A 24,537-nucleotide genomic window follows, 5' to 3' on the forward strand; every position below is an offset into this window, starting at 1 on the left:
TGATGTCTTTGAACTGTTTGGCCGTTGGTGTAAGCATGGACAGATCTTACCCAAGACTCTCCCTGATATAGTTTAGGTCTCATGAGTGTGTTCGTTCTTGGCCATGAACACGCCTGATTCTGTGAGAAGTTCTAAGAATTGTGCCTTCAATTCTTTTCGAAGCGGTCTCACTTCTTTCGCACATAGGTGATCCCTCAAGAGTTACACTTTACTCTTCTTGATCATTAAAAGCCTATCGGCTTACCCTGGTCTGGTCACTGTTTTATTGGGCTACCCACAGTGTGTCTAGTCAGTGCAGATTAGTTGGCCCGTTGAACCTAGTTCTTGGGATCTCCAGTCAGCATAGGTTGGGTGTCCTCTGCACTGATTGCTGACAACGGCATCAAGCCCATTCCCTGTGATGAGCTTGCAACTAGCTCTCGATTTAACCCCTTGGTTAGCGGATCCGCTAGGTTATCTTTTGACTTCACATAGTCAATAGTGATAACTCCAGTTGAGAGTAGTTGTCTAATGGTATTATGTCTACGACGTATATGTCTAGACTTACCATTATACAGATGGCTCTGTGCCCGACTAATTGTTGATTGACTATCGCAATGTATGCAAATCGCCGGCACAAGTTTTGGCCATCGTGGAATATCTTCTAAGAATTGTCGTAGCCATTCAGCCTCTTCACCACATTTGTCAAGAGCTACAAACTCAGATTCCATCGTGGATCTGGTTATTACGGTTTGCTTAGAAGATTTCCAGGAAATGGCTGCACCAGCTAGAGTGAAGACATATCCACTAGTAGACTTAGAGTCTTTTATATCAGATATCCAACTTGCATCGCTGTATCCTTCTATTACAGCAGGATATCTTGTATAGTGCAGTCCATAGTCACGAGTATACCTTAAGTACCTCAGTACTCTCGTTATCCCTTTCCAGTGCTCGACACTGGGATTACTCGTGTATCTACTCAGTTTGCTTACTGCGTAGGCCAAGTCTGGTCGAGTACAACTCATCAAGTACATCAGACTGCCAATCACTTGAGAGTATTCTATCTGCGAGATACTTTCACCTCGATTTTTCGATAGATGTTGACTCGTATCTATCGGCGTTCGTGCCAACGCAGTATCACCCTTAGTGAATTTCTCAAGAATCTTGTCCACGTAATGTGACTGATTAAGAACAAGTCCTTCTGTCGTTCTAAGAATTTTGATTCCAAGAATCACATCAGCTAGGCCCATGTCTTTCATGTCAAATCTTGAGTTCAACATGTGTTTAGTGGATTTGATTATCTTATCATTACTTCCAATGATAAGTATGTCATCTACATAGAGGCACAAGATGACATAGGCATTCTCTGTGGCTCTCATGTAGACACATTTATCACATTCATTGATCTTGAATCCACATTCCTTCATGGCATTATCAAATTTTTCATGCCACTGCTTTGGTGCTTGTTTCAAGCCATATAATGACTTCACTAATCTACAGACCTTATTTTTCTGTCCTGGTACAGAAAATCCTTCAGGTTGGTCCATATAGATTTCCTCTTCTAAATTCCCGTTTAGAAAGGCTGTCTTTACATCCATTTGATGTATTTCGAGATTCCATAGAGCGCCGATAGCTAACAATACTCTAATGGAAGTTATTCTCGATACCGGAGAATATGTATCGAAGTAATCAAGGCCTTCTCGTTGTCGATATCATTTGATTACCAATCTGGCCTTGTATTTATCGATCGTGCCATCTGATTTCATTTTCTTCTTGAAGATCCATTTGTAACCTAATGGTTTACTTCCCGGAGGAAGATCCACGAGTTCCCAAGTGTGATTTTGCAAGATAGATTCTATCTCAGATGCAATTGCCTCTTTCCAGTGAGGGCCATCAGACGAGCTTACTGCTTCTGAGTAACTCCGGGGCTCACTTTCCAGTATGAAAGTGATAAAATCCGATCCGTAGGATTTTTCTACTCGAGCTCGTTTACTCCGTCTAAGCTCAACCTCAACTGGTTCCTCATCTTTTTCTTCGTCTTGTGTTTCATATGCCCGTTTTGAGGAGCTAGCATCCTCTCGGGTCTTAAAAGGAAATACATGCTCAAAGAACGAGACATTTCTCGATTCGATTATCGAGTTCTTGTGTATCTCCGGTATGTGTGATTCATACACACAAAATCTATACGCAGCGTTGTTTTGTGCATATCCAATAAATATGCAATCAATAGTCTTTGGTCCTATCTTAATCCTTTTCGGATCAGGCACCAACACTTTGGCAAGACACCCCCACATTCGTAAATATTTGTAGGACGGTTGTCTTCCATTCCACAACTCATAAGGGCTCTTATCTATTTTCTTCCGGGGCACCTTATTTAAAAGGTAATTAGCTGTTAACACTGCTTCCCCCCACATGGACTCTGGCAATCCAGAGCTTAAGAGAAGAGCATTCATCATCTCCTTAAGAGTTCGGTTCTTTCGCTGAGCAACTCCATTTTGCTGAGGAGTATAAGGAGCTGTTGTTTCGTGTCTGATCCCATATTCAGCACACAACTCAGCGAACGGTGACACATATTCACCGCCTCGGTCACTTCGAACCACCTTAATCTTTCTATTAAGCTGGTTTTCAACCTTATTCTTATAGAGAGCAAATTTCTCTATAGCTTCATCCTTACTTTTGAGAAGATACACATAACAGTATTTTGTGTTATCATCTACAAAAGTGATGAAATATTTATTACCACCACGTGTTGGCGTACCTTTTAGGTTGCACACATCAGTGTGGATTAGGTCAAGTGGTTCATTACTTCTTTCAATATGTTGAAAGGATGACCTTGTCATTTTTGCTTCAACACAAATCTCACACTTGTGTTTTAGGTCAAGGTGAAATGTAGGTATGCTTTGCATGTTTATTAATCTACGCAACACATCGTAGTTAACATGTCCTAGTCTACCATGCCACAAACACGAAGACTCAAGCATATAAGTGGAAGAGCTTTCATTTTTATTTATCTTGGGCCTAATGGCCATTACATTAAGCTTAAACAGCCCATCAGATACATAGCCTCTTCCTATAAACACTCCATTTTTGGACAATACAACTCTGTCCGACTCAAAAACAATGCGAAAGCCATGCTTGCTCAGAAGTGATCCGGACACTAGATTCTTCCGAATCTCCGGAACGTACAACACATTGTTCAGAGTGAGGTCCTTGCCCGAGGTCATCTTCAGCACCACCTTTCCTTGGCCTATGACGTCCGAGGTTGCTAAGTTCCCCATGAATAGTTTATCTCCAGTAACTTCTTCGAAGTTGTGGAGCAGCTCTTTGTTGCAGCACACATGTCTGGTGGCTCCAGTATCAATCCACCATTGTCGAGGATTGGAACCTATTAGGTTCACTTCAGAAATCACGGCGCAGAGATCCATATCCTGTTCTCCTGCCAAGTTGGCCTCTGGCTTTTTCTTCTTTGGCCTTTTACAGTCTGAAGCCTTGTGACCCATACGATCACAATTGTAGCATTTCCCTAAGAACTTCTTTTTCATGTTTTGTCCTTTGGGTTACGTCGTGGAAGATTTTGGATGCTTCCGTTTTGAGCTTTGTCCGTGCTCAACAACATTGGCTTTTACAGTAGCCTGAGAGAACAGTTTTCTCTCCGAATTCTTGTTGTCTTCTTCTATACGAAGGCGAACAACAAGTTCCTCCAGGTTCATTTCCTTCCGCTTGTGCTTCAGATAATTCTTAAAGTCCTTCCAGCCAGTTGGTAGATTTTCAATGATAGCTGCCACTTGGAAGGTTTCGCTCAGAGTCATACCTTCTGAGTGAATTTCTTGTAAGAGTACTTGAAGCTCCTGGACTTGACTGATTACAGACTTCGAGTCACTCATCTTATAGTCCAGGAAACGACCAACAATAAACTTTTTGGCCCCGGCATCCTCCGATTTATATTTCTTGTCCAGAGATTCCCACAGTTCTTTTGCCGTTTTTATCTCACAATACACAAGATAGAGTGAGTCGGCAAGATTGTTAAGGATGTAGTTTCGACAAAGGAACTCAGACTCGTTCCATTTGTCGAGCAGAAGGAGGGTGTTCACCTCATCTACACCCTTAACAACCTTGGGAATTTCCTCGGTCAAGATACGTGCCAGACCTAGCATGGTTAAGTAGAAGAACATCTTCTACTGCTACCACTTAAAATTCACTCCTGTGAATTTTTCTGGCTTTTCCTCGTGATTGATTGGCACATTCCCAATCGGGGCGGAGGAGGCCGGCACATGTTGAGCCTGTTGCATCTCAACATTTTCTGCCGCCATCGTAACAGAACGAATCTGTTTTAAGTTTTGTTGGGTGTAAACCCGTTACAATTCTGAGTGCGTACCAGAGTCACAAGAACTTACAATCAAGTAGGTTTGAGCAGATAATCTCAAACTGTCGACTCTAGCGAGCCGAACCACGCACCGAGTAGATGAGTCGCGGACATCGTTAGTTGTCGAGCGGCGCCACGTTGCTGTTGAGAGTTGCTGACAGGATGTCAAGAGCTGCAACACGAACTCAGAGTGGATGCCGAGTCCAGCAGAGCGCTGTCTCCTTAAAACAGATTCGGCCCCTCCGTGGTGCTCAGAGGATTAGGTGGATGTCTGTTTCCCAGGATAAAACGGCAGGATCACGAGCACAACCGAGCACTGATTGTCGTGACGATCTGAACTAGATCCGAAAACTATCACTATTTCTATTGAGCAAAATAAATACACAACAGAAGGGAAGAAAACATGGGGATTCAAAGAGGAAGGGAAGCAAGTGCTCATGTGCTCTTCTCACACACTTCTCTCACACAAAGCTCACATATAAAGCTCGAGTTTTTTTTTCTCTGCTCTTGCTTCAAGCTTCAATGGTCTTATATAGACCTCTGCCTCTTCTCGTTGCAAGTCCAATGAGCAAGCCCAAGGAGCAAGCCACGTTGTGGCTTGCATGCTTGCCAGCAAGCCACAACGTGGCTTGCATGCTTGCAAAAAAATGCCAGCAAGCCACGTTAACGTGGCTTACATGCTTGCCACAAATTGCAAGCTTGCCACGTGGCGAGCAAGCAAGCTGCCACGTGGCGTGCAGGTAAGTTGACGACTTTCCTCATCTTGTATGCTGGCCAATAAGTTGTCTGACTGATGTTACAAATAATGGGGTTCATAAAATGACCTTTCGGGTTGATGTCATCCGGGCCCTGAATTTTCATCCCCTTTGTTCTGAATCAGTCGAAAAATCTTGCTTTCAATCGTTGTGGGACTACAACCCACATGCCACGTTTTCATTCAATTTTTCTAACACTTACAGCATACGACTGGTTCGCACTGAACAAACACAAATAGACATGCAACCTAACATTCATTATTTTAAGACAGTGTCTGTGATTAGCACCTAGCTCCAGGCCTTTATTTCGGTTGTCATTTTGCATCTCCTAAACTATACGAACCGTGCAGGATAGAAAAGAAAGTCCATATGTCATTTCATTTTGGTGCATAATATGAATATATACACACATCTTATCATCTCGGCATCATTAAGAACAATTTTCACAGGTAGAAGAAAATATGTTTGGTTAATCCTGAAAGCAAGGCCATATCGATCGATCGATCGATATCGCATGCATGGCTTTCTTCTCAGCTCTCAAATTGCTCTAGCCGATTGTCTGCCAGCCTGCTCCTGTAGGCACACCTCTTGTACTCGCACCATGTGAACTCCCTGTACAGACTCTGCTCTCCCTCGCCCATCAGCAGAGGCAGAGGAGCCAACCTCTCCCTGGAAGGGGGGCCCCCGAAGTAGACCATGGACACTCTGGACTTGTATCCATTGGCCACCACTCTGTGCCTCACACTCCTGAATCTCCCATTTGTCAGAACCTGCATGGCAGAATTATTTTGATCCATCTGGCATCCAATGAATGCAATATAATACAATCTCAAAGGCCAGCTTGAGGAAATCCATGCGAAACCTTACTTCCTGTCTCATATTGCACAGTTTGTGACTATAACTGACATGTAGATATTACCTGCAAGGAATCACCGACATTGATGAAGAAGGATTCTGTATCAGGGAGGACGGAGACCCAGGTGCCATCTCTCAAGGAGATTTCCAGCCCCGAGGTGTTGTTTGACCTCAGCACTGAGATGAGCTGTGGGTCAGTGTGCTCTCCGAACCCTGTCATGGTGCCGTTGAGCCCTTGCAGCAGCAGTGGGCATGGAGGGTAATGGTTCAGCCTCAGCACTGAATCACTCTCCTCGTCCATGACCACCTTGCTGAAGATGTTCCTTGGCTCAATCATCAAGCCTTGAGCCATCAACTCCAAAACCTCACTTGCCAGCCTCCTCATTGCCTGTATGTACTCATTCAAAACAGAGCTGCATAATAACCAATAACATATCGGATTTCATTTTCCGTACAGATCGCAAACTATAAAAGAAAAGAATCTGACAATATACCAAAAAGATCTCGCACAAGTTTCTTTGAGGAAGGCAAGGGAAGCATGCGAAATGGATTTGGAGGTGACCTCCAAAAGGAGATACTCCAGCCAACCCACATCACCATTGCCGCCAATTTTCCTGTTTCCATAACCAAAAGGATTTGCGGGGCCGGAACGCTCCTTCTCCATCTGAGACAAGCTGAAGAATTTGACAGCTTCATCTTCTAGCCTGGCAACGAGCTCCATGGGGACTCCATGATTGGTGACCTTGAAGAGCCCAAACTCCTCGCAGGCCTTCACGAGGAGGGCCTCCGCGCCCGGCTCCAGCATGTCGATGACCGGAATGCCGGAGAAGCAGCTCCTTGGTTTGTGCGGCGTTGGGAGAGAGACTTGCTCCAGGGATGGCTTTGTCAATACCACCATGGCTTAGAGTAAACAGAGCAGGTTTTTGTTTCAGGGGATGAAAACAGAGCAACGTTTTGCAAGCACCCTTGCTTTACTACCTACTTATATAGACGTCGAATCATCATTAACTATGACACTTATGATGCTGAAATGTCATGGTCGGCATATGAAAAGTTAAATCCATCACCGCCATGGCCCCGCATCCACGAGTGAAAACATGAGTCACAAGTTCAACTTCACGCCTTAATCAACATCTCAAATGCTAATTACACTCCAACATGATTTCCATCAAACTTAATTAGCATCTTAAATGCTAAACGTCAGAAAAATAAGAAGCAAAACTACAAGAGCATCAATCTCCTTGTTCCACAAAATTTGTGTCATTGAAACACTAAAAGATTACTTTGGACACCTATAAGCATCTTTTCTGCCTAATCTAAGGAATCTTTGTGAATTGAACAATTAATCAATGAGACAGACACTGGCAAGGAATGGGAAGTAGGAGCATTTCAGAGTGAAAGACGCACCATTTTATGTCCAAATCAGGCATCAGAAATACAATCGCAATCTCCGTCTGAGTGATATTACGCTTACTTATGCCACCAGTAACTTGTACAGTTGGAAAAACTGAATTGACTGACAGCGTCGTGATCGTCTTGGCGCACCACTCCTGGTTCCACCATGGCATTGGAACGTGTCGCGCTCCCACGGACGCAAGGATCTACGAAGCAACAGCGCAGGACCACGCGAGGCGGTCACGTAGGGTGACCGCCCACACTTGGTCGTCAGGCGGCGGCGCAAGGTCGTGAGAGGCCGCCTTACGCCGCATGAGAAAAAAAAAGTAAGGGAGGAGAAGAGTTCGATTCGGATACAAAAATATTTGCATAAACAAAATTTAGTTTCGTGCTTTATTATTTTGAAATAGACAACTGATGAAAAGGGTGAATAGTCTGCTACTTTTTATGAAATAAACATTAAAAAAAAGGGATTTTTTTTTTCCAATTTTGATTTTCATCTAAATAGGAGTTAGAGATCTTGAGGTCCGTATGGAAGGCCGACGTGGGCAGCTAGATGCCCTCCGTGACTGAGTCTGAGCGGGATTATGATTGGAGGATGATACAATTGTCAGTGTGGGTACCATTCTATATTTCTATGTCCCGATAAGGATCGATTCATGTCCTTATTAAAGTTGGCCAATTATTTGCAGTCTTCGAGGGTGGTAAATGGGATGGGATTGAGAACCCTTGATCATTGAAAATACTTGCTGTTCCCACAGGACCACCCTTTTGATTCCAGGTGATGCGATATGTTTCACACCCACTCAGCTTATCCTATCCAGGAGGGGTAAGTTATACTGCACTTGTTGTTCTCGTCATCAGTCACAGCAGCAGGCAGGCTTTCAATCTCTTACTGAGTTTCTTAACCAACCTTTTTGTTGGGAAATAAGCAGTGCCAGTGTACTTCGGAATAGTTCAGAAACGGAAGAAGTGACCTGTAATGTGACTTAGATCTACTATTTCATGGCTGTGAGATAGGGATTGATGCGAGTAAGATGGATGACTGATAGCTTTAATTTCACGAGATATTAAAGTATGCGTGCAGATTAAATTGTCAAGAATTAATGATTCCTTTGTTGTCATTGGTAAAGCTTGGCGAGTGAATGGAGGATTTGGAGACACTGGAACCTCAATGTGTCGTGGATAAGATGCATGGGTCGCAGCTTTAGGAAATAATATATATTATAAATGCGATCTGTGCTTCTTGCGCGTTCATTATAAAACGAGAAGAATCGAAAATGTGGAAGCTTGCCTGCCACTACTGTCCTGTTTACCTGTGAGGATGGATTTGAAAACTAAAGGACGGCGTGGGAATTGATATTCCTCCGCCAACTGTCAACCGCCAGGTGCCAAACTCGCATCCTTGAATAAAATGCCTGAAGTTCAAATGAGTAATTAAAATGTTTTGGATCAACAAGACGAGGCCCAAGAGACCCCACAGCTCTGTTCTTCATGGATGATGCTTGCTCACGTTGTTGTTTTAGTCTCACAATTATTATTTGATAGTAAAAGGTGGTAAAGTGGCACTTCGCTCTACAGTCGAAAAAGGATAAATCACCTCACAGTTATTATTGAACAAAGGAGTTTAGTTGGTATCTTATCAATTTCCTACCCTTTTGTTGGGCTTGGGCTCGTGCAACACCAACACCAATTTACTAGCCCACCAAAGTGGCGGGCTGTTGTCACAATAACTGTAGTAGATTCTTTTTTTTATTATTATTTTGAAGAGATGATGGTTGTTAATTTATTTTTTATATATGCTAAATTGATTGTTTTGCATCGAACAGAACCATAACCAGTTTCTACTCTCTCAAAAATATATATATATATATATATATTGGACCAGATAATATGGGTGATCAATTCGACCTTACTCGGATAAATCAAGAATTACTTACAATATATATTCTAGAAGTTTAGTTTTTCGTAATTACGCATCCAATTTAAAAAAAAAATATTTAAAAATTGACCGTAATTAGGGATAAACTAAGCATACCAATTTTTTAAAAATGTTAAACCATGTAATACTAAATCTGGGGTCATAGTTTGTAGGATCATAATCACATAATCAATTTAGAGTCAAAATCGAATTGGTCATATCAAATCTTAAAATATCCTAACAAAAAACTTTAAAATTTAATTTAGTATTGGATAAGATAATCAAATTCATCCATAAATATTAAATCAATTTGATATTTAATTAAAATTAACTTTATAATAAATTAAATTAAATTAATAATATTAATGGTATTAATAATTAAAAATATGTATAATAAATAAATATAATTTATTTATAATTTTTAAATTTTAAGATAAATATATATATATCTTAGATAATTTTTTTTAAGATTTAAAAAATATATATTTAAATTAAGAATTGATTGAATCAATTAAACAATACATCAATTAAAAACTAACTTCATAAAGTTCACGGTACCGGTTGCTCACTAGACTCCCGCCTTATGTGTTGCACTTGCATGCGACTCCCCTCACCCTCACAATCTGTGTCATTGCTCTCCTCACCCCCACAGCTACCCGCCTCCTATGAGATTCTACCGGCACTGCCCCCTCACTTGCGCGCTGCCAACCGTCGATCAGCCGATGAGATTGTACCGGCACCGCTCCTCTCACCCGCATGATCGTCATCGGTGCTCCCCTCATCCGTTGCTGCCAACCGCTGGTGAGATCATACTGGCGCTGCTCTCCTCACCCGTCGTTGCTAGCTACCGGTGAGATCGTTTGTAACTTAAAGATCGTATCGATTTCACCGATTCTGTACAATTTCACTGATTCAGTTTCGATTCCATTGCAAAATCCGATCTAATTCTATCCCAGATTGATTTATTGCATCGATCATAGGATCGTGTGATCCTATAATTTGGATTGTGATTTTGCATACCAGGCTTAAGGTGACCGGTCTGACCTCATGGAAATTTCCAACTGACCGGCAGAGTAAATTGGAAAGTACTCGCACTGGTGACTTCAGAAAACCAGTATCATGTGGTTGTGCAGCTTATTTGAAGGAAAATCCCTGCAAATGCGTTGTAACTTGGGATCGAATTGCGGATACCTGTGTGATAACTTGACGTCCTTTTGTTGCAAGGGCGTAGCCAAGGCTGGGGTACACTGGGTTCCAGCCCAGTGCAACCCAGATAACCTCCATGTATTCATCACTCCTTGCAATATTATTTCAAGGCTAAACTGGGCTCCAGCCCAGTTTAGCCCAGCCAATTTTTATATAACAACCATTTTTGACAATATTATTTTATGTCAATATGGAATAGGTCCTATATGAACACCAATGATGGAGCAATTGAACTAAGATTTAGTCAATGGTTAGCGATGGAACTATTGAACTAAGATTTAGCCCAGGGTGAGTGATGATCCTGGCTACACCATTGTTTTGTTGCACTATAGCCCCGAAAGTAAAAATGATGAATTAGGTAACACCAAATTTGGAATGACTGACTCGACCTATTTTCCACTAGTCGTCAGGATAAATCGGGAAACTCTCGTGGTAGGCAGTCTAAAGGTGCAGTATCACGTGGTTTCGCGCTACAAATGTGCGCTATAACTGAGAATCGAACAATGGGTGCCTAGGGTTGCACCATAGCTCCGAAGGCACAGATGCCAATTTCTACTTTCTATTGTGGCAAAAGGAGATTATGCTTGCCCCAGATGCCCCTCACAGTCAGTCCCCAAAAGTATGTAAAGGGAGGTAAATCACGGGATCAACTTATGGTTAACCGTTAAATTATCAATTTCTACTTTCTATTATAGTAAAAAATGATTACATTCACCCCATACACCCCTCGTAATCCGAGCCCAAATCTCCTAGTTCACAAAAACAAAGTGGACAAGGGAATGGACCACTTATAATTATGGGCGAATCGTGATCACGATTCGGTCATAATTATTTACGATTTCTCCCTAGGTTCATTGTTTGGATTGGGGTGGGTGGTCGGAGGCCCCCCCTCTCTGCCAGGCTGTCTGACCACTGACCCACTGTCAACTGCCTCTAAGCGGCCTTCGATCATCCGTCCCGACTTAAACTATAACATGGGAGGACGATAAACCTAGGGAGAGAACGTAACCAATCGCTGTCAGATCCCAGTCATGATCCAACCGTAATTACAAGTGGTGCATCTCTTGATCTATTTTTTAATTTTTATGGATCAGAGTATTTATCCTCTCGTAGTATGTCTTCAATCAATTTATACTTCTAAACAAATAATTAATAAAGTCAGGTAGCGTCGAACTTCAGATGATCGTTATAAAAATATTTCATCGATCATCTAAATAAATCAGAAACATACCCATGTTATTTTAATTATTAATATTTAAACATTATTAAAATGGGTTGGACAGATCCATCAAAATTTAAATTTCTGTCTGGACCAATTAATTAATTAATTTTCCCACCTAATACTTCATAAATCCCATGACAGTCTGGTCCATTACAACACGAATTTTGCCTAGTCGGCTAGTCCCACCAACGTTTGTTTTCCTAATAAAAATAATCAAAGGCTTTAATTATTTCACCTAATTATTGTTTTTAATCCGAAGCTAAGTTAGCCGCAAAGCGATTTGTTCAGTGCGTTGCACATAGGGATAGCAACGACATGAGTTTGGGCCGAATTTGGCTAATTTCAAAATTTATCCTTACTTAAAAAAAATGATCCGAATTTAAATTCATCCACTAAACTTAAAAAAATAAAAATACAAGTGAATAATAGATTATTATTATTATTATTATATATTTTATATTATATAATATAAATATTATTGTTTTAAATCCATAATCAGAATCAATTTTTAAATCCGATCAACGTATTTAGACTCATCCTGTAATCTATTTAACCGGATTTAAATCTACACTAAATGAAACGGATTTAATACGAATCAAATTTAAACCCAATCAATTGTTATCCCTAGTTGTACATGACTACTTTATTAAATGTGTTACACATAGCTAGGCTATTCAAACAAATTTTATGGAGCAGAAAGCTCCCTTTTAGCCATTCAATTAATACAGATTTGATCTCAACTGCGGGTAATAAAACATCTATCTTGTAAGGAGCTTAGATCTCTTGGTTAAAGAAAAAATAGATCAAGAAATTTTATAATTATTATTGGATAGTGGCCTACAATTAATTACGATTTCTTTATAGATTTATCGTCTCCCATTAGACCCGACCCCGGGCCGGGTCTGGCCCGGACCCGGCCCGGGCCCGTAACCGGGTCAACGGGCCGGTTGCCCGTTGACCCGGTTCGCCGGGTCGAACCGGAACCGGCCCGGCAAGTTGCCGGGCCGGTTCCGGTTCATTGGATGTAAAACCGGCGAACCGCCGGTTAACCGGCGGGTTGAACCGGCGGTTCAGCCGCAGAATTTTTTTTTTTTTTTTTTTTTAAACGGCGGTTCATAGCCGTTGGAACCGCCGGTTAACCGGCGGTTCGTAGCCGTTGGGAGGGTTTTTTAGGTATTTTTTTTCAACGGTTAGGATCATTTGACCGTTTTTTGATCAATGGCTATGATTTAGTGTCCGTTACTATCAAAACTCTATAAATAGAGAGCTTATTTCATCATTTTTCACACACATCTTCTCTACTCTTAATCTCATTTTCGTATTCTCTAATCTCTACACGCTTTCGTTTTCAATTACAATGGAAGGAGGCCGCGGAGGTGCATCATCTCGAGCTCGGAAGGGAAAGCAAATAATGAATCCGCGGGAGGAGGACCCCAACATTCAATCCACCGATGATGAGATCGAGCATCTTCCGAATCCGACACCCGACACACAAGGAAGTACCGATGCAATTACTTCTAAGGTTCGGGAACTTCCTCCTCTAAAATCTTCTATTTTTACTAAACATTTTGAGAAGGTCACTCTTCCGTCGGGAGAAATGCGTGCAAAATGTAAGCACTGCAATGCTTTTTACAAATTTCAAGCCAACAGTGGCTACGAGTCATTGAAACAATATGTATAAACAAAGCACCTAATGGAATATGGACTCAACAGTTCTCGAATACAATTATCAAAATTTTCTTCAACTAGCGGTAGTATTGATTCCGGTTTATTTTTATATTTGGATAATAAATTAAGAAAATCATTAGCTAAATTTATTTTCATAGAACAACTTTATTTTGTTTTGGATCTAAATGCACATTTGAAGATCTTTGTAAATAATCTCTTAATCCATATGCTAAACGTGTTTCTAGGATTGCATTTACTCTTACAATTAAAAAATTAGTAAAATAAGAAAAAAAGAATTTAATTGATGAATTTAGTAAATTAAATAATAAAGTTTCTTTATGTTTCGATATTTGGAGTGATCATTGGTAAACATATTCGTATATGTGGGTGACTTGTCATTGGATCGATAACTCTTGGAACCTCCAAAAAAGATTGTTAGCTTATAGAGTTTTTGATAAATCATATAATGCTCATAATATCACATAGCTATTATGTTTAATTTTAGAAGAATATAGATTAACTCATAAATATTTACAATATCATTAGATAACGCTAGTTCTAATACCGCTTGTATAGATGATCTAAAATTTGTTTGTCAGCCTATTATTGGTGGTTTATTATTTTATATTCGTTGTATATGCCATGTTTTAAATTTATGTGTTCAAGATGGATTAAAATTTTTAGAAAATTATATTAAGTCAATTAGAATTGTAATTTATTATTTATAGTCTCATCCATCTATAATGAAATAATGAGGTAGGTTTTATAAAACTAATAGAACGAGACCTAAAATATTTCCACATAATGTACTAATACATTGGAATTCAATATTCCAATTATTACAAGATTCATTTCAATATAAAGAATTATTATGTCCATTTTTACATAAAATACTAATACTTTATATATTCACAAAAATGGAATATTTGTAATAGTATTTATGGAATTTTAAAAGTATTTAATGATGCAATCGAACAACTTTTCGATATTTATTATCCCACTGCTCAATTAGTTTTAGAAAATATCTCTAATATATTATTAGTTTTAAATGAACATATTAATAATGAATCTTTATCTCCTTGCATCTTAGCTATGAAAACTAAATGGGAAAAATATTTTTATTTAATTCCTGAAATTTATTTAATTGCATTTGCTTTAGATCCTAGATTTAAATTAGAAGTTTTACAAGAAATGTTAACTTTATATTATGATGCTTTAATTCCAATTAAAGATTCTTCTTCCCCTGATCCAGTTAATATTATATATAATGTTAGAATTTATTTATATGATATTTATAATCAATATTATGCAAAATATGGAACACAAATTAATATTTCTGAAATTCAACAAACTACTAGTAGTAATTTAAAACTTACAAAAGCACAACTCTTATTAAAAGAACGGACAAAACGTCCACGAGGATCCTCAAGTTCCACACAGGAACTTGAGAATTATTTTACGACTTCTTTTGATTTTAATGAAGCAGCTAGCGAAAACTTCGATATCTTAAAGTGGTGGTCACAGAAGGCTCAAAGCTTTCCCGTTCTCTTCGTGATCGCAAAAGAAATTTTAGCTTGTCCAGTGTCAACTGTTGCTGTAGAGCAGACGTTCAGTGTCGGCGGCAACATATTAGATGAACGACTATCAACTTTGTCTCCCGACTCATTGGAAGCCCAAGCATTACTGGACGATTGGACCAGAGCGGAGAAAAGAATCCAAGGAATGCAACTTTCAGATGACGAAGTTGAAGATTTTGATACTGAAGGAACAAATACGACAGGAACAGGAAATGGAAGTGAATGAAAATGTAAAAGGATAAAAATGTAAAAGAACTACGTGGGCTTTGATTCCCCTAAAGGGATACGTAGGCAACTTAAATAAGTGCAAGCCCTTTTTTTAATAAATTTTAATTTCTAATTTTTAATGTTTAATGTTTAATTTTTAATTTTTATTAACATATTAATCTTGAACCGTGACGAACCGTGACGAACCGTGAACCGAACCGTGAACCGGCGGTTCTGAACCGTGAACCGTAACCGTCTTGGGCGGTTAAGGTTAAGGGTCGACCTGCCTGGAACCGTCGAACCGGCGGTTCCGAACCGTCGAACCGTCGGTTCCGAACCGTGGTCAGGTCTATCTCCCATATTATAGTTTGATCAGGCCGATCCTGATCAGGCTACCTAGTCATTTACCCACCACTAACTGCTATAAATATAAAGAGAAATCGTAGCAAATTATAATCAAGATCACGATCCTGATTATACTTAGAAGTAGGGGTGTAATCGAACCGAGCCGAGCCGAACTCTTGAATGTTTGAGCTTGACTTGTTTATAATCGAGCCGAGCTCGAACTTTATTTAGCGAATATATTCATGGCTCACGAATTTATTCGAGCTTTTATCGAGCCTAAACGAGATTAATAAATATAAATCATAAATTTAAATATTCATTAAAAATTAAATTATATATTTAGATAAAATTATAATATTATTATTAAAATTTATAATTTTATTCTAATAAATAAATTTAATATATTTGTCTATATTTTTCATAAGTAGAGTGTAAAATCTATAAATTTAATATCAAAATTATTATTTTTTTATTTAGGCTGAATTACATTTTACCCCCTGAGGTTTGGTTAAAGTACAAAACAACCCTCGTGGTTTCAAAAGTAACAAAAAAATCCCTTGACTGGTCGGCAATAGTAGTCAATCGGTAAAGATAAGAAAAAGACATATAAATCATTATGTTTCAGCGGGGAAAAAATAAAAAATTAACTGAAATAGCTGAATTTTTTTTATACTGAATGTAATATATGTCTGTTGATGTTGAATTAAGTGAAGAGGATGATATATTTGTGATAAGTGATGATGAAAATAACCATGATTCTGTTGATGAGAGTTGATTTAACAAATATTGTATCCATGAAACCAAAAAAATTTAATGTCTTTACTTAATGTCGATGGAGACATACAGCTCCGGTCCTTCTACAGAGGAGGCCCGGGGCGAAAAAAAAAGGGTCCAAAATAAATTTGGGCCTCAACTATCCAAGACCCTAATTACATACCTAAAAAAATAAAAGTTGGGCCCAACTAACATCAACTAAATTAATCAACTACGTTTATCTTTAGTTTTCCACTAATTGGGGTCCAATTATCCAAGACCCCAATTACATACCTATAATACATAATACTAAAAAAAAAAAAAATTTGGGCCCTCTCAAATTATGGGCCCAGGGCCATCGCCCAGTGCCGCCCTCCTCCAGGGCCGGCCCTGGAGACATATATACTGCCTTCTTGTACAGCTGAAAATTTAAGTACTCATTTTGGTGGAATAAAAGCATCTGTGAGTTTTTAATGTCTTTGCATGAGCTGTTGTTTAAATCATCAGGTTGTTTTGCAATTACCTTTTTTTTGTTGAAGGATAGTATTGTCTCGGATTTAAATTCACAACATAATAAGGGTATTATTGTCCAACAAAAAGGAATTTACGATGACATCAGTATTTTAATGTGTATTCCCAACGTCAAATGGTTATAATGTTACCGGTTAGGTGGCTTTTTTGTTATTTTTGAAACCACGAGGGTCGTTTCGTACTTTAGTCAAACCTCAGGGGGTAAAATATAATTCACCCTTTTATTTAAAAGTTTCTTAATGAGCTTAATGAACGTGTTCACGAGCTAACGAGCCAAATATTGCGAGGCTTGAACTTAGTTTGCTTATCTTAACGAGTCTCATTAAACAAGTTCAAACGAACTTTTATCGAATCGAGTTTCGAATAACTCATGAATGACTTGATTTATTTATACCCCTACTTAAAAAGTAGTAGTCTATCTACTAAACTATGTTTTTTTTTATGGACCAGAGGTGTGCTGTCTTGTGTGGGGGCACCGCTAAAGTGGTCTTCTTTACGGATTCTTGTGTGCGGCGACAAGCTTTAATTTGAAAACGTCACATAATTTGGTGTAGATATTTTTGGTCGTGAAGCTGCCGTTAGTTTGTCAGAAAACAGCATGACGGCACTTTTCTCTGTTAAGAAGCTGATGCAGCAATCTAGCTCGCTCAGTGAGCGAATTTGACGTTGAGATTTAGGGTGACCAGGCTCTGCAACTGCAAGCGGCTCCCCTGCTTCGACATGATCTCCCCTTCGTCGGTTACCCTTCACCGTATCTCCACCTCCATCATCAAACCACCACCTTCTTCTCTTGATTCAAGACGCGTCTCCTACCTCACTCCCTACGACCTCTTCACTCTCTCCATGCATTACATTCAGAACGGCCTACTCTTCTGTCACCCCGTTACTCTCGACCTCATCGCCGGTCTCAAAACAGCCCTCTCCCTCACCCTCCACCATTTCCGCCCCCTCGCTGGCCGCCTCGTCTCCGAGCCAACTTGCGACGCTTCCGGAGGAGGCATCCAAGTCTACGTCGACTGGAACGACCAAGGGGCCGAGTTCATCCATGCCTCCGCACCGCACGTCTCCGCAGCCGACGTGGCATCCCCTGACGTCCCCTGTTTTCTCCACCCTTCCTTCTTCCCTCTTAATGGAGCCGTCAGCTATGACGGGCATTCGCTGCCGCTCCTCTCCACGCAGCTCACCGAGCTGGCAGACGGCTTCTTCCTCGCTTGCTCCTTTAATCACTCTGTCGGCGACGGCACTGCCTACTGGCATTTCTTTAATGTGTGGGCGGAAATAACAAGAAATGGCGGCGGAGACGGAAGCCTCATCTCGCAGCCTCCGGTGCTCGATCGCTGGTCCTTCGAGGGTGGTAGTGGCCGTCATCTGCAGCTTCCTTTCACCCACCCCAACCAATTCATCGAAAGGTACGTGACGCATCAGTTTCATCGATGTCGTCTTGTTCGATTTGAGGAAAAATTGATTTTTTTTCCCCCCATGATTTTCGCTCTATCGCCTCAATTCGACCGAAAGATTTGCGCCGCCAGGGCCGCCGCGCGAGCGGGTCTTCCACTTCTCTTCCGAATCCATCGCGCACCTGAAAGCCAAAGCCAACCAAGAATCCAACTCCACCGTCACCATCTCCTCCTTCCAATCTGTCGCCGCCCTCGTGTGGCGGTCCGTCACGCGCGCCCGCGGCCTGCCGGCAGAGCGAACAACAGGCTGCGCCGCGGTCATCAACGACCGCACACGGCTCCAGCCCCCTCTGCCGACCGAGTACTTCGGCGGTGTTGTGTGGGTCGTCCGGGCCACGGCAGAGGTGGGGGAGCTGCTGGAACGCGGGCTCGGGTGTGGCGCCATGCTAGTTCATGAGGCTGTGACGGGGCGCACGGACGGCGCCGTGCGGCGATCAGTAAAAGGGTGGGCGGAGGAACCGTTCATGTATCCGCTGAGCTTGTACGACCGATACGGCGTGAAGATGGGAAGCTCCGCGAGGTTCAACGTGTACGGGTGCGACTTCGGGTGGGGGCAGCCGGTAGCAGTGAGGAGCGGCGCGGCGAACAAGCACGACGGGAAGGTGACGTTCCACCCGGGGAGGGAGGGCGGAGGCAGCATGGATTTGGAGATCTGCTTGAAGCCGGAAACCATGGAGGCATTGCTGCATGACGAAGAGTTCATGAGTGTCGTAAATTTCCCAGCCTGATCACAATCCCTGCAGCTTTTCAAACTATTATTCAGCTATTCAATTCGACTATCAGCATCATATCCAAAAATCAGATAATATCACAATTAAGAACAAATAACAGTTCCTCATGCGCTTAATTAAATTCCTACCCAATGCAAAGTGGCTCTGTTCTAATAAATACTCCTCTAAAGATTGCGACGACATTACAAAACTACACAACACATAACAAACAAAACAAAAATGGAAGAGGCATGATCGCTTAATATATGATCTTTTCCGAAAATCAAGGAAATGGATATTGGAGAAGAGACGTTCATGTTAATTTTCGAGGGATTTTGCTCCTGTCTGTAATACAAACAGCGTCAATGCCGAGTCAGAGATATATGGTGATGGCCCTTCGACGTTCAAGTCAATCTTCGGCGAAGTAAGAAGCAACGAAAACTGTAACGCGACTGTATAGATCACGAGAAAAGCATACCTCCGCCGATACCTGTACCCCCCTTTATATAGGGCTCCTATAGCGTGTATGCACACTTCTTAAAGCGGACATGTCATCCCAAGCTTTCCGTGAATAGTCATGTCAGTAAAGTGTCCCTGACACAATACCTTAACGAGCCGACAATATCTTTGAAGTGATAGTGGAAGCTTTCGCCGTATGATCTTCTGTCTAACCATGCTGCCCGTCGGCGATAGAGCCGTCAATTTGGGTTGAGTCCGTCGGGTTGGCCTACCTCGCCAAACAATTTAAGCGGGTTGGGTTGGAATTTTATCAACCCAAGTCCACCGTGGGCCGACCCGCCTAGGCCGCGACCCGCGCGGGTCGGCCCGCTCGGGCTTGGGTTGGCCCGCGGGTTGAAAAATACATGTAAGTTAAGTTTTAGGTCAATTTATTATCTTTCTTTATTATAATTTTGAAATAAAAATAGTACTTTTCATCCAACATAAGTACTGTTTGTGTTCATTTATATTTAAAATACATGTTTATGTATACATTTAATTGTAGAAAACTTTTTCGAAGTAAAATGTTGAAGAAATGAAATATTTTTTAATTTTTTTAAAATTTTTTGATGGGCCCGCGGGTTGGCCCGTCAAACCCGCAACCCGCCTTAGAATGGGTTGGGTTGGAAATTTCCCAACCCGTCAAGTTGGCGGGTTGGCCCGCCCCGCCCAGCCAAATAGTTAGTCTGCCATGGGCCGACCCGCCCCGCCACGGGTTGACCCGTCTGACAGCTCTAGTCGGTGACACTAACTCCCAAAAGAATATTGAAAGATATCCCTTGGTGGCTGTTGCTCTGCCGAACGGGACGGTTGTTCCGTTGGAGTCTTCGTTGTTTGGTTGATGAATCTGCTACTTGGTCGAGCAGGTTAGTCGCTTGGCCGATACTTCCACTGTGATTGCTGTACGTGTCTGGATCGAGCGGGATAGTCGTTCAGCTGTAGCAGCGTTGTCCGCATGTATCTCCGCTCGGCCATGACCCTACGTTGCTGATCTAGTCATTGATGTAGAGCCAAGCGGGGTGGCCGCTTGGCATGCTCCCGCAGACACTTCGGCGTTTATTCCTGTCTTGGTCGTCTCAGCTCAACCGATAGTCGAGCTAGTGATGATGTCGGATTGGGCCTTTCACATCTTGGCCGAGTGAACCACTCGCCTGCCCGACCTGTGATAGGGAGCGTTGACCGCCTTGAGTTGGACCTCCATTGTGGCGAAGACCTTTCCCAAGGTGGGCCTCTCATCACCGCATCACATGCCCCCCTTAAAGTCTAGTCGAAGGAGGCAGTGGTCCGACTGACTGGATTGCAGCGCTCAGGTTCCGTCCTGATTGGTCTTCCTTTCTGCACGGCTTGGTCAAGTCAGGCCTGACCCTTGCCGATCGGCCTTTTAAAGGTGGTCGCTCAGCCATGAATATGCTCCTTTGATTCAGACAATCAAAGGGCTACACTTGGGAGACTTTTTCGTCCGTCTGTCCCGGGTGAACGCCAACTAGCCTGACGTCACTCTGATTTCTCGAGAAGCGCACAAATCATTTTTCATTAAGGTGGAACAGGTTCCCATGCCGACCTTAATTGTCGACCTGTGGTGGCATGCCACGTGTCACGCCTGCAGCCGCTGCACGCCTGGCGTGATAGGTATTGATGGTGATGTTTGACGATTTAAATTCAATGGTCGGATCTTCGCATAGGGTTTCACGAAACGGATCGGACGGCTCCGGTCGGCCGAGCCCGGGGTATATGAGCTCGCCGCATCATCGCCTTCTCCACCTTCGTGCTCCTGCACTCGTGCTCTCCGGCGATTCTGTGCGGTTCTCCGTCGGCCTTCTGCGCATGTTCTCTGGCGACCTTCTGCGTGTTGTCGACCATTTCTCCTTTTCTGCTCCGACGATCCTCGTCCCGTAAGCTTCGTTCTCTTATTCGCTCTCAGTTTCTGGCCCCTCCTTGTTCCTGGTGTCCTCCCTGTGATCTCTTCACTCCTTCGTTTGCATTTCCCTCGCTGTTTTTGCTTTCTATCGAGATAGCGAGCTCCTCGCAACCATCGGCCGCTATTCTCGGACTCTGGTACACACCATGGAGTCCCGGTTCGATGCGGGTGATGCGGAGGCTCTGAGAAACACCTTTGAATTCCCTCTCGAGTACGAAATTATTTTACCCTCTCTGTCCAATCGACCCAATAATCCTCCGACCGACACCATTTGTCTGTTCAGAGACCACTTTGTCGTCGGTCTGCGATTCCCCATCCATCCTTTTATCATCTCTATTTGTAAATACTTCTACATTTCTCTCCCTCAATTCGTACCAAACTCTTTCCGTCTGCTGTATGGTGTCACTGTCTTGTTCTGGCTGCACGACATCCCCCTTACTCTTTGGGCCTTCCATTACTTCTATTACCTCAAGCAATCTGAGTCGGGGACCTTCCTTTTTCATTCTCGGGTCGGCCTAGTTTTCTTTGACAAAATGCCGACATCTAATAAACACTAGAAAGAATATTTCTTTTTCCTGTGTCTTCCTGAGCAGCCAGAGTTTGCGACCCGTTGGTAGCTTGAAGTGGCGCCTCAGCCCGACCTGAAGTGATATAAGAGCCGCTCGAACTATCTTCATGCAGCTTCCATGTTGGCCGACCAGAAATGCCACATTCGACGACCCATAATCCCTGTTGAAGAACCTTTGGGGTCGGCCTCCTCCGACGTTCCTTTGACCAGGCGCAAGAGGTGCCGAGCGGAGCCATCTCCGTGTTCTGCTGCCACGGGGGTGCAACTGATCGAGAGGGTCGAAACCTCGACTCCGGCCACGCTCGTTGAAATTGTGGAGGCTTCCTCATCCGACCGGACGCCTTCCTTGGCCGAGCTGCCACCAGGTATTGTGGCTACATCGTCCATGGCCTTCATACTGCCACCACCGATGTTGGTTGCTACTCAGAATATCGTACTAGTTCCATTGTACAAAAAATTTGTACAAGTGCTGAACCTTTCCTAACAACCTATTGTGTTCTTTAGAAATTAAACTTGAAATCACAAACAGAACTTAACATTATTGATTCCAAGTTCAACTTATCTGTTCTTAGAGGTTTAAACTTGGATCACAAATGATGCTTAACATTATTAATCCAAATCCACCCATGTTACAAAGTTGATTAAATATTTATTTCAAAGATCGGCTTCCAGGTTAAACATGGCGAGACACTAGGCCTTCTTGGGTATGAGATCATCCACCACTTCCTAGACAAAGCCTTTCAACGAAATATAATATTTAATCTCCTTATAGTAACCCTAAGTTTAACCACTAAGAACAATCGAATCACAAGATCGAAAAATAAAAGAAACACAAAATCGAAATATAAAATCGATTGCCTAAAACTGATAGCCTCTTGTATTTGGTATTTCAAAATATATACAAAGAAAACTAGTATGATGTGGAATAAGACAACTAGTTATACCTTTCTTTGTAGCTAAAGACCTCTTGATCTTCTATTGTATTCCTCATCTTCTCTTGGACGTCGTGTGGGCGACGATCTACCAAGATGAATTCCACCGGGACCACTTCTTCTTCTCCAAGACTCTTGAGCCATCAAAGGATGCCAAAATAGGAAATTTCCTTCTTCTTCTTCTCCTTCAAGCAACCGGCCACCAAGTGCTTCTCCTCTTCTTCTTCTTCCTCTCCAAGCAACCAGCCACAAGGATATAGCAACTCTCGATGTCACCGGCCCTAAGGAAGCAAAAGAGGTGACAAGATGAAGGCGGTGCCGTCGGCTACAAGAAAGAAGAAAGGAAGGGAGCATGGCCGACCACCAAGGAAATAGAGAGGGAATAAGAATAGGTTGTCTAGTTCATGAGGCACCCTCTCCCCCTCTTTTATAATCCTTAGTCTTGATAAAAAAGGAAAGTTTAATTAAAACTTCCTTTTAATCTTCTTATGGTCGGTTACATCATGGTATACCAAAAAGGAAAAAAAAAATTACAACAAAAAATTAAAGCTTCCTTTTAAACCATGATATTTACAAAAGAAAAGGTTTTAAACATAATTATAACTTCCTTATTCGTGGCCTCCCTCTAAAAGAGGAAATTTTAATAACAATTAAAATCTCTCTTTTTAAATTTCCTATTATACATGGCAATAAAGGAAAGTTTTAAAAATTAATCTCTCTTTTAAAACATGTAGACAACTACAAAGAAAGGAAAGAATAATTAAAACTTCTCCTTTTTAAATCATGGTTACATAAAAGGAAAGTTTTATCAAAAATTAAAATATTTCTTTTAAACATTATAGATAACTACAAATAAGGAAAGATTTTAACAAAATTAAAATCTCTCTTTAATCTTTTGTAGTTAGCTATAAAAGGAAAGATTTTAAAATCTAAAAATCTCTTTTTTAAAACCATGAGGATGACTATAAAAGAAAATTTTTAAAAATAAAATTTCTCTTTTAAATCCCTTTCATGAATGGCTATAAAAGGAAAAATTTTAACAAAAATTAAAATCTCCTTTAATCCTATGTGGTTGGCCCCATGCTTGGATACCAAGCATGATTTGGCCGGCCACTTTTTGGGCTCCAAGCCTATACTTGGTCGGCCCCTTTGCTCCAAGCAAGGTTGTGTCCGGCCCATTACTTGGATAAGAAGTGGACTTAGTGGATACAAGATTTTATAGAGGCTACAACAGGGACCGAGAGGAGAAATTGGTTTTGGTCTCCTGATGAGCATGAGCTTCCTGTAATCGCCCCGAACACCCTACTCAAATTCATCAACAATAACTCATACCACTAAAGAGTTATTATTGAACTACCGCACCAATCACAAATTACATTATGAGCTCCTTCTTATTATGAGTGTATTAATCTCCCTATGTTTAAGATATTGAATGTCCACTAATTAAATGAGTCACTGACAACTCACTTAATTAATATTTAGCTCTAAGAGTAGTACCACTTAACTTCATTGTCATGCCGGACTAGGTCCACCTGCAGGGTTTACATGATAATCCTTATGAGCTCCTCAAGGGGACATCATCAACCTAGATAACTAGGACACATTTTCATTCTATAATCAACAACACATCATATAAACAATATCATTTCCCAACTTATCGGACATATTGATTTAACG

At 41.5% G+C, this 24,537-nt stretch overlaps 2 protein-coding genes across 4 annotated transcripts; one reads left to right on the forward strand and one right to left on the reverse strand.

Moving 5' to 3' along the window:
• Window positions 1-5,451: 5,451 nt before the first annotated feature.
• On the reverse strand, window positions 5,452-7,683 carry LOC122014456 (gibberellin 2-beta-dioxygenase-like). 2 transcript variants are annotated; one of them, XM_042570688.1, is made up of 4 exons: window positions 7,360-7,683; window positions 6,447-6,852; window positions 6,017-6,365; window positions 5,452-5,867 (listed from the first exon to the last, which is right to left on the reverse strand). In XM_042570688.1, exons 2-4 carry the CDS (start codon window positions 6,848-6,850, stop codon window positions 5,628-5,630), a joined length of 993 nt encoding a protein of 330 aa, XP_042426622.1. In that variant the 5' UTR covers window positions 6,851-6,852; window positions 7,360-7,683; the 3' UTR covers window positions 5,452-5,627. The 2 variants fall into 2 exon arrangements, with proteins under 2 accessions (XP_042426622.1, XP_042426621.1); XM_042570687.1 differs by lacking the exon at window positions 7,360-7,683 and having other exon boundaries at window positions 6,447-7,325.
• A 9,688-nt stretch (window positions 7,684-17,371) lies between these two features.
• On the forward strand, window positions 17,372-19,016 carry LOC122014528 (uncharacterized acetyltransferase At3g50280-like). 2 transcript variants are annotated; one of them, XM_042570768.1, is made up of 3 exons: window positions 17,372-17,892; window positions 17,977-18,186; window positions 18,293-19,016. In XM_042570768.1, the coding sequence occupies exons 1-3, from the start codon at window positions 17,498-17,500 to the stop codon at window positions 18,960-18,962; spliced, it is 1,275 nt and encodes a 424-aa protein (XP_042426702.1). In that variant the 5' UTR covers window positions 17,372-17,497; the 3' UTR covers window positions 18,963-19,016. The 2 variants fall into 2 exon arrangements, with proteins under 2 accessions (XP_042426702.1, XP_042426701.1); XM_042570767.1 differs by having other exon boundaries at window positions 17,373-18,186.
• Window positions 19,017-24,537: the final 5,521 nt, after the last annotated feature.

This window comes from Zingiber officinale, chromosome 8B (genome assembly GCF_018446385.1).
Source record: "Zingiber officinale cultivar Zhangliang chromosome 8B, Zo_v1.1, whole genome shotgun sequence".
Taxonomy (NCBI): domain Eukaryota; kingdom Viridiplantae; phylum Streptophyta; class Magnoliopsida; order Zingiberales; family Zingiberaceae; genus Zingiber; species Zingiber officinale.

What these genes read in the sequence shown, in the direction of transcription:
- LOC122014528 (XM_042570767.1), top strand. Translation starts at nt 17,498, where the DNA reads ATGATCTCCCCTTCGTCGGTTACCCTTCACCGTATCTCCACCTCCATC. An exon ending in CCCAACCAATTCATCGAAAG is followed by an intron (nt 18,187 to 18,292) that starts GTACGTGACGCA and finishes TTCGACCGAAAG; the next exon opens with ATTTGCGCCGCCAGGGCCGC.
- LOC122014456 (XM_042570688.1), bottom strand. Translation starts at nt 6,850, where the DNA reads ATGGTGGTATTGACAAAGCCATCCCTGGAGCAAGTCTCTCTCCCAACG. An exon ending in ACTTGTGCGAGATCTTTTTG is followed by an intron (nt 6,366 to 6,446) that starts GTATATTGTCAG and finishes GTTATTATGCAG; the next exon opens with CTCTGTTTTGAATGAGTACA. An exon ending in ATGTCGGTGATTCCTTGCAG is followed by an intron (nt 5,868 to 6,016) that starts GTAATATCTACA and finishes TCTGCCATGCAG; the next exon opens with GTTCTGACAAATGGGAGATT.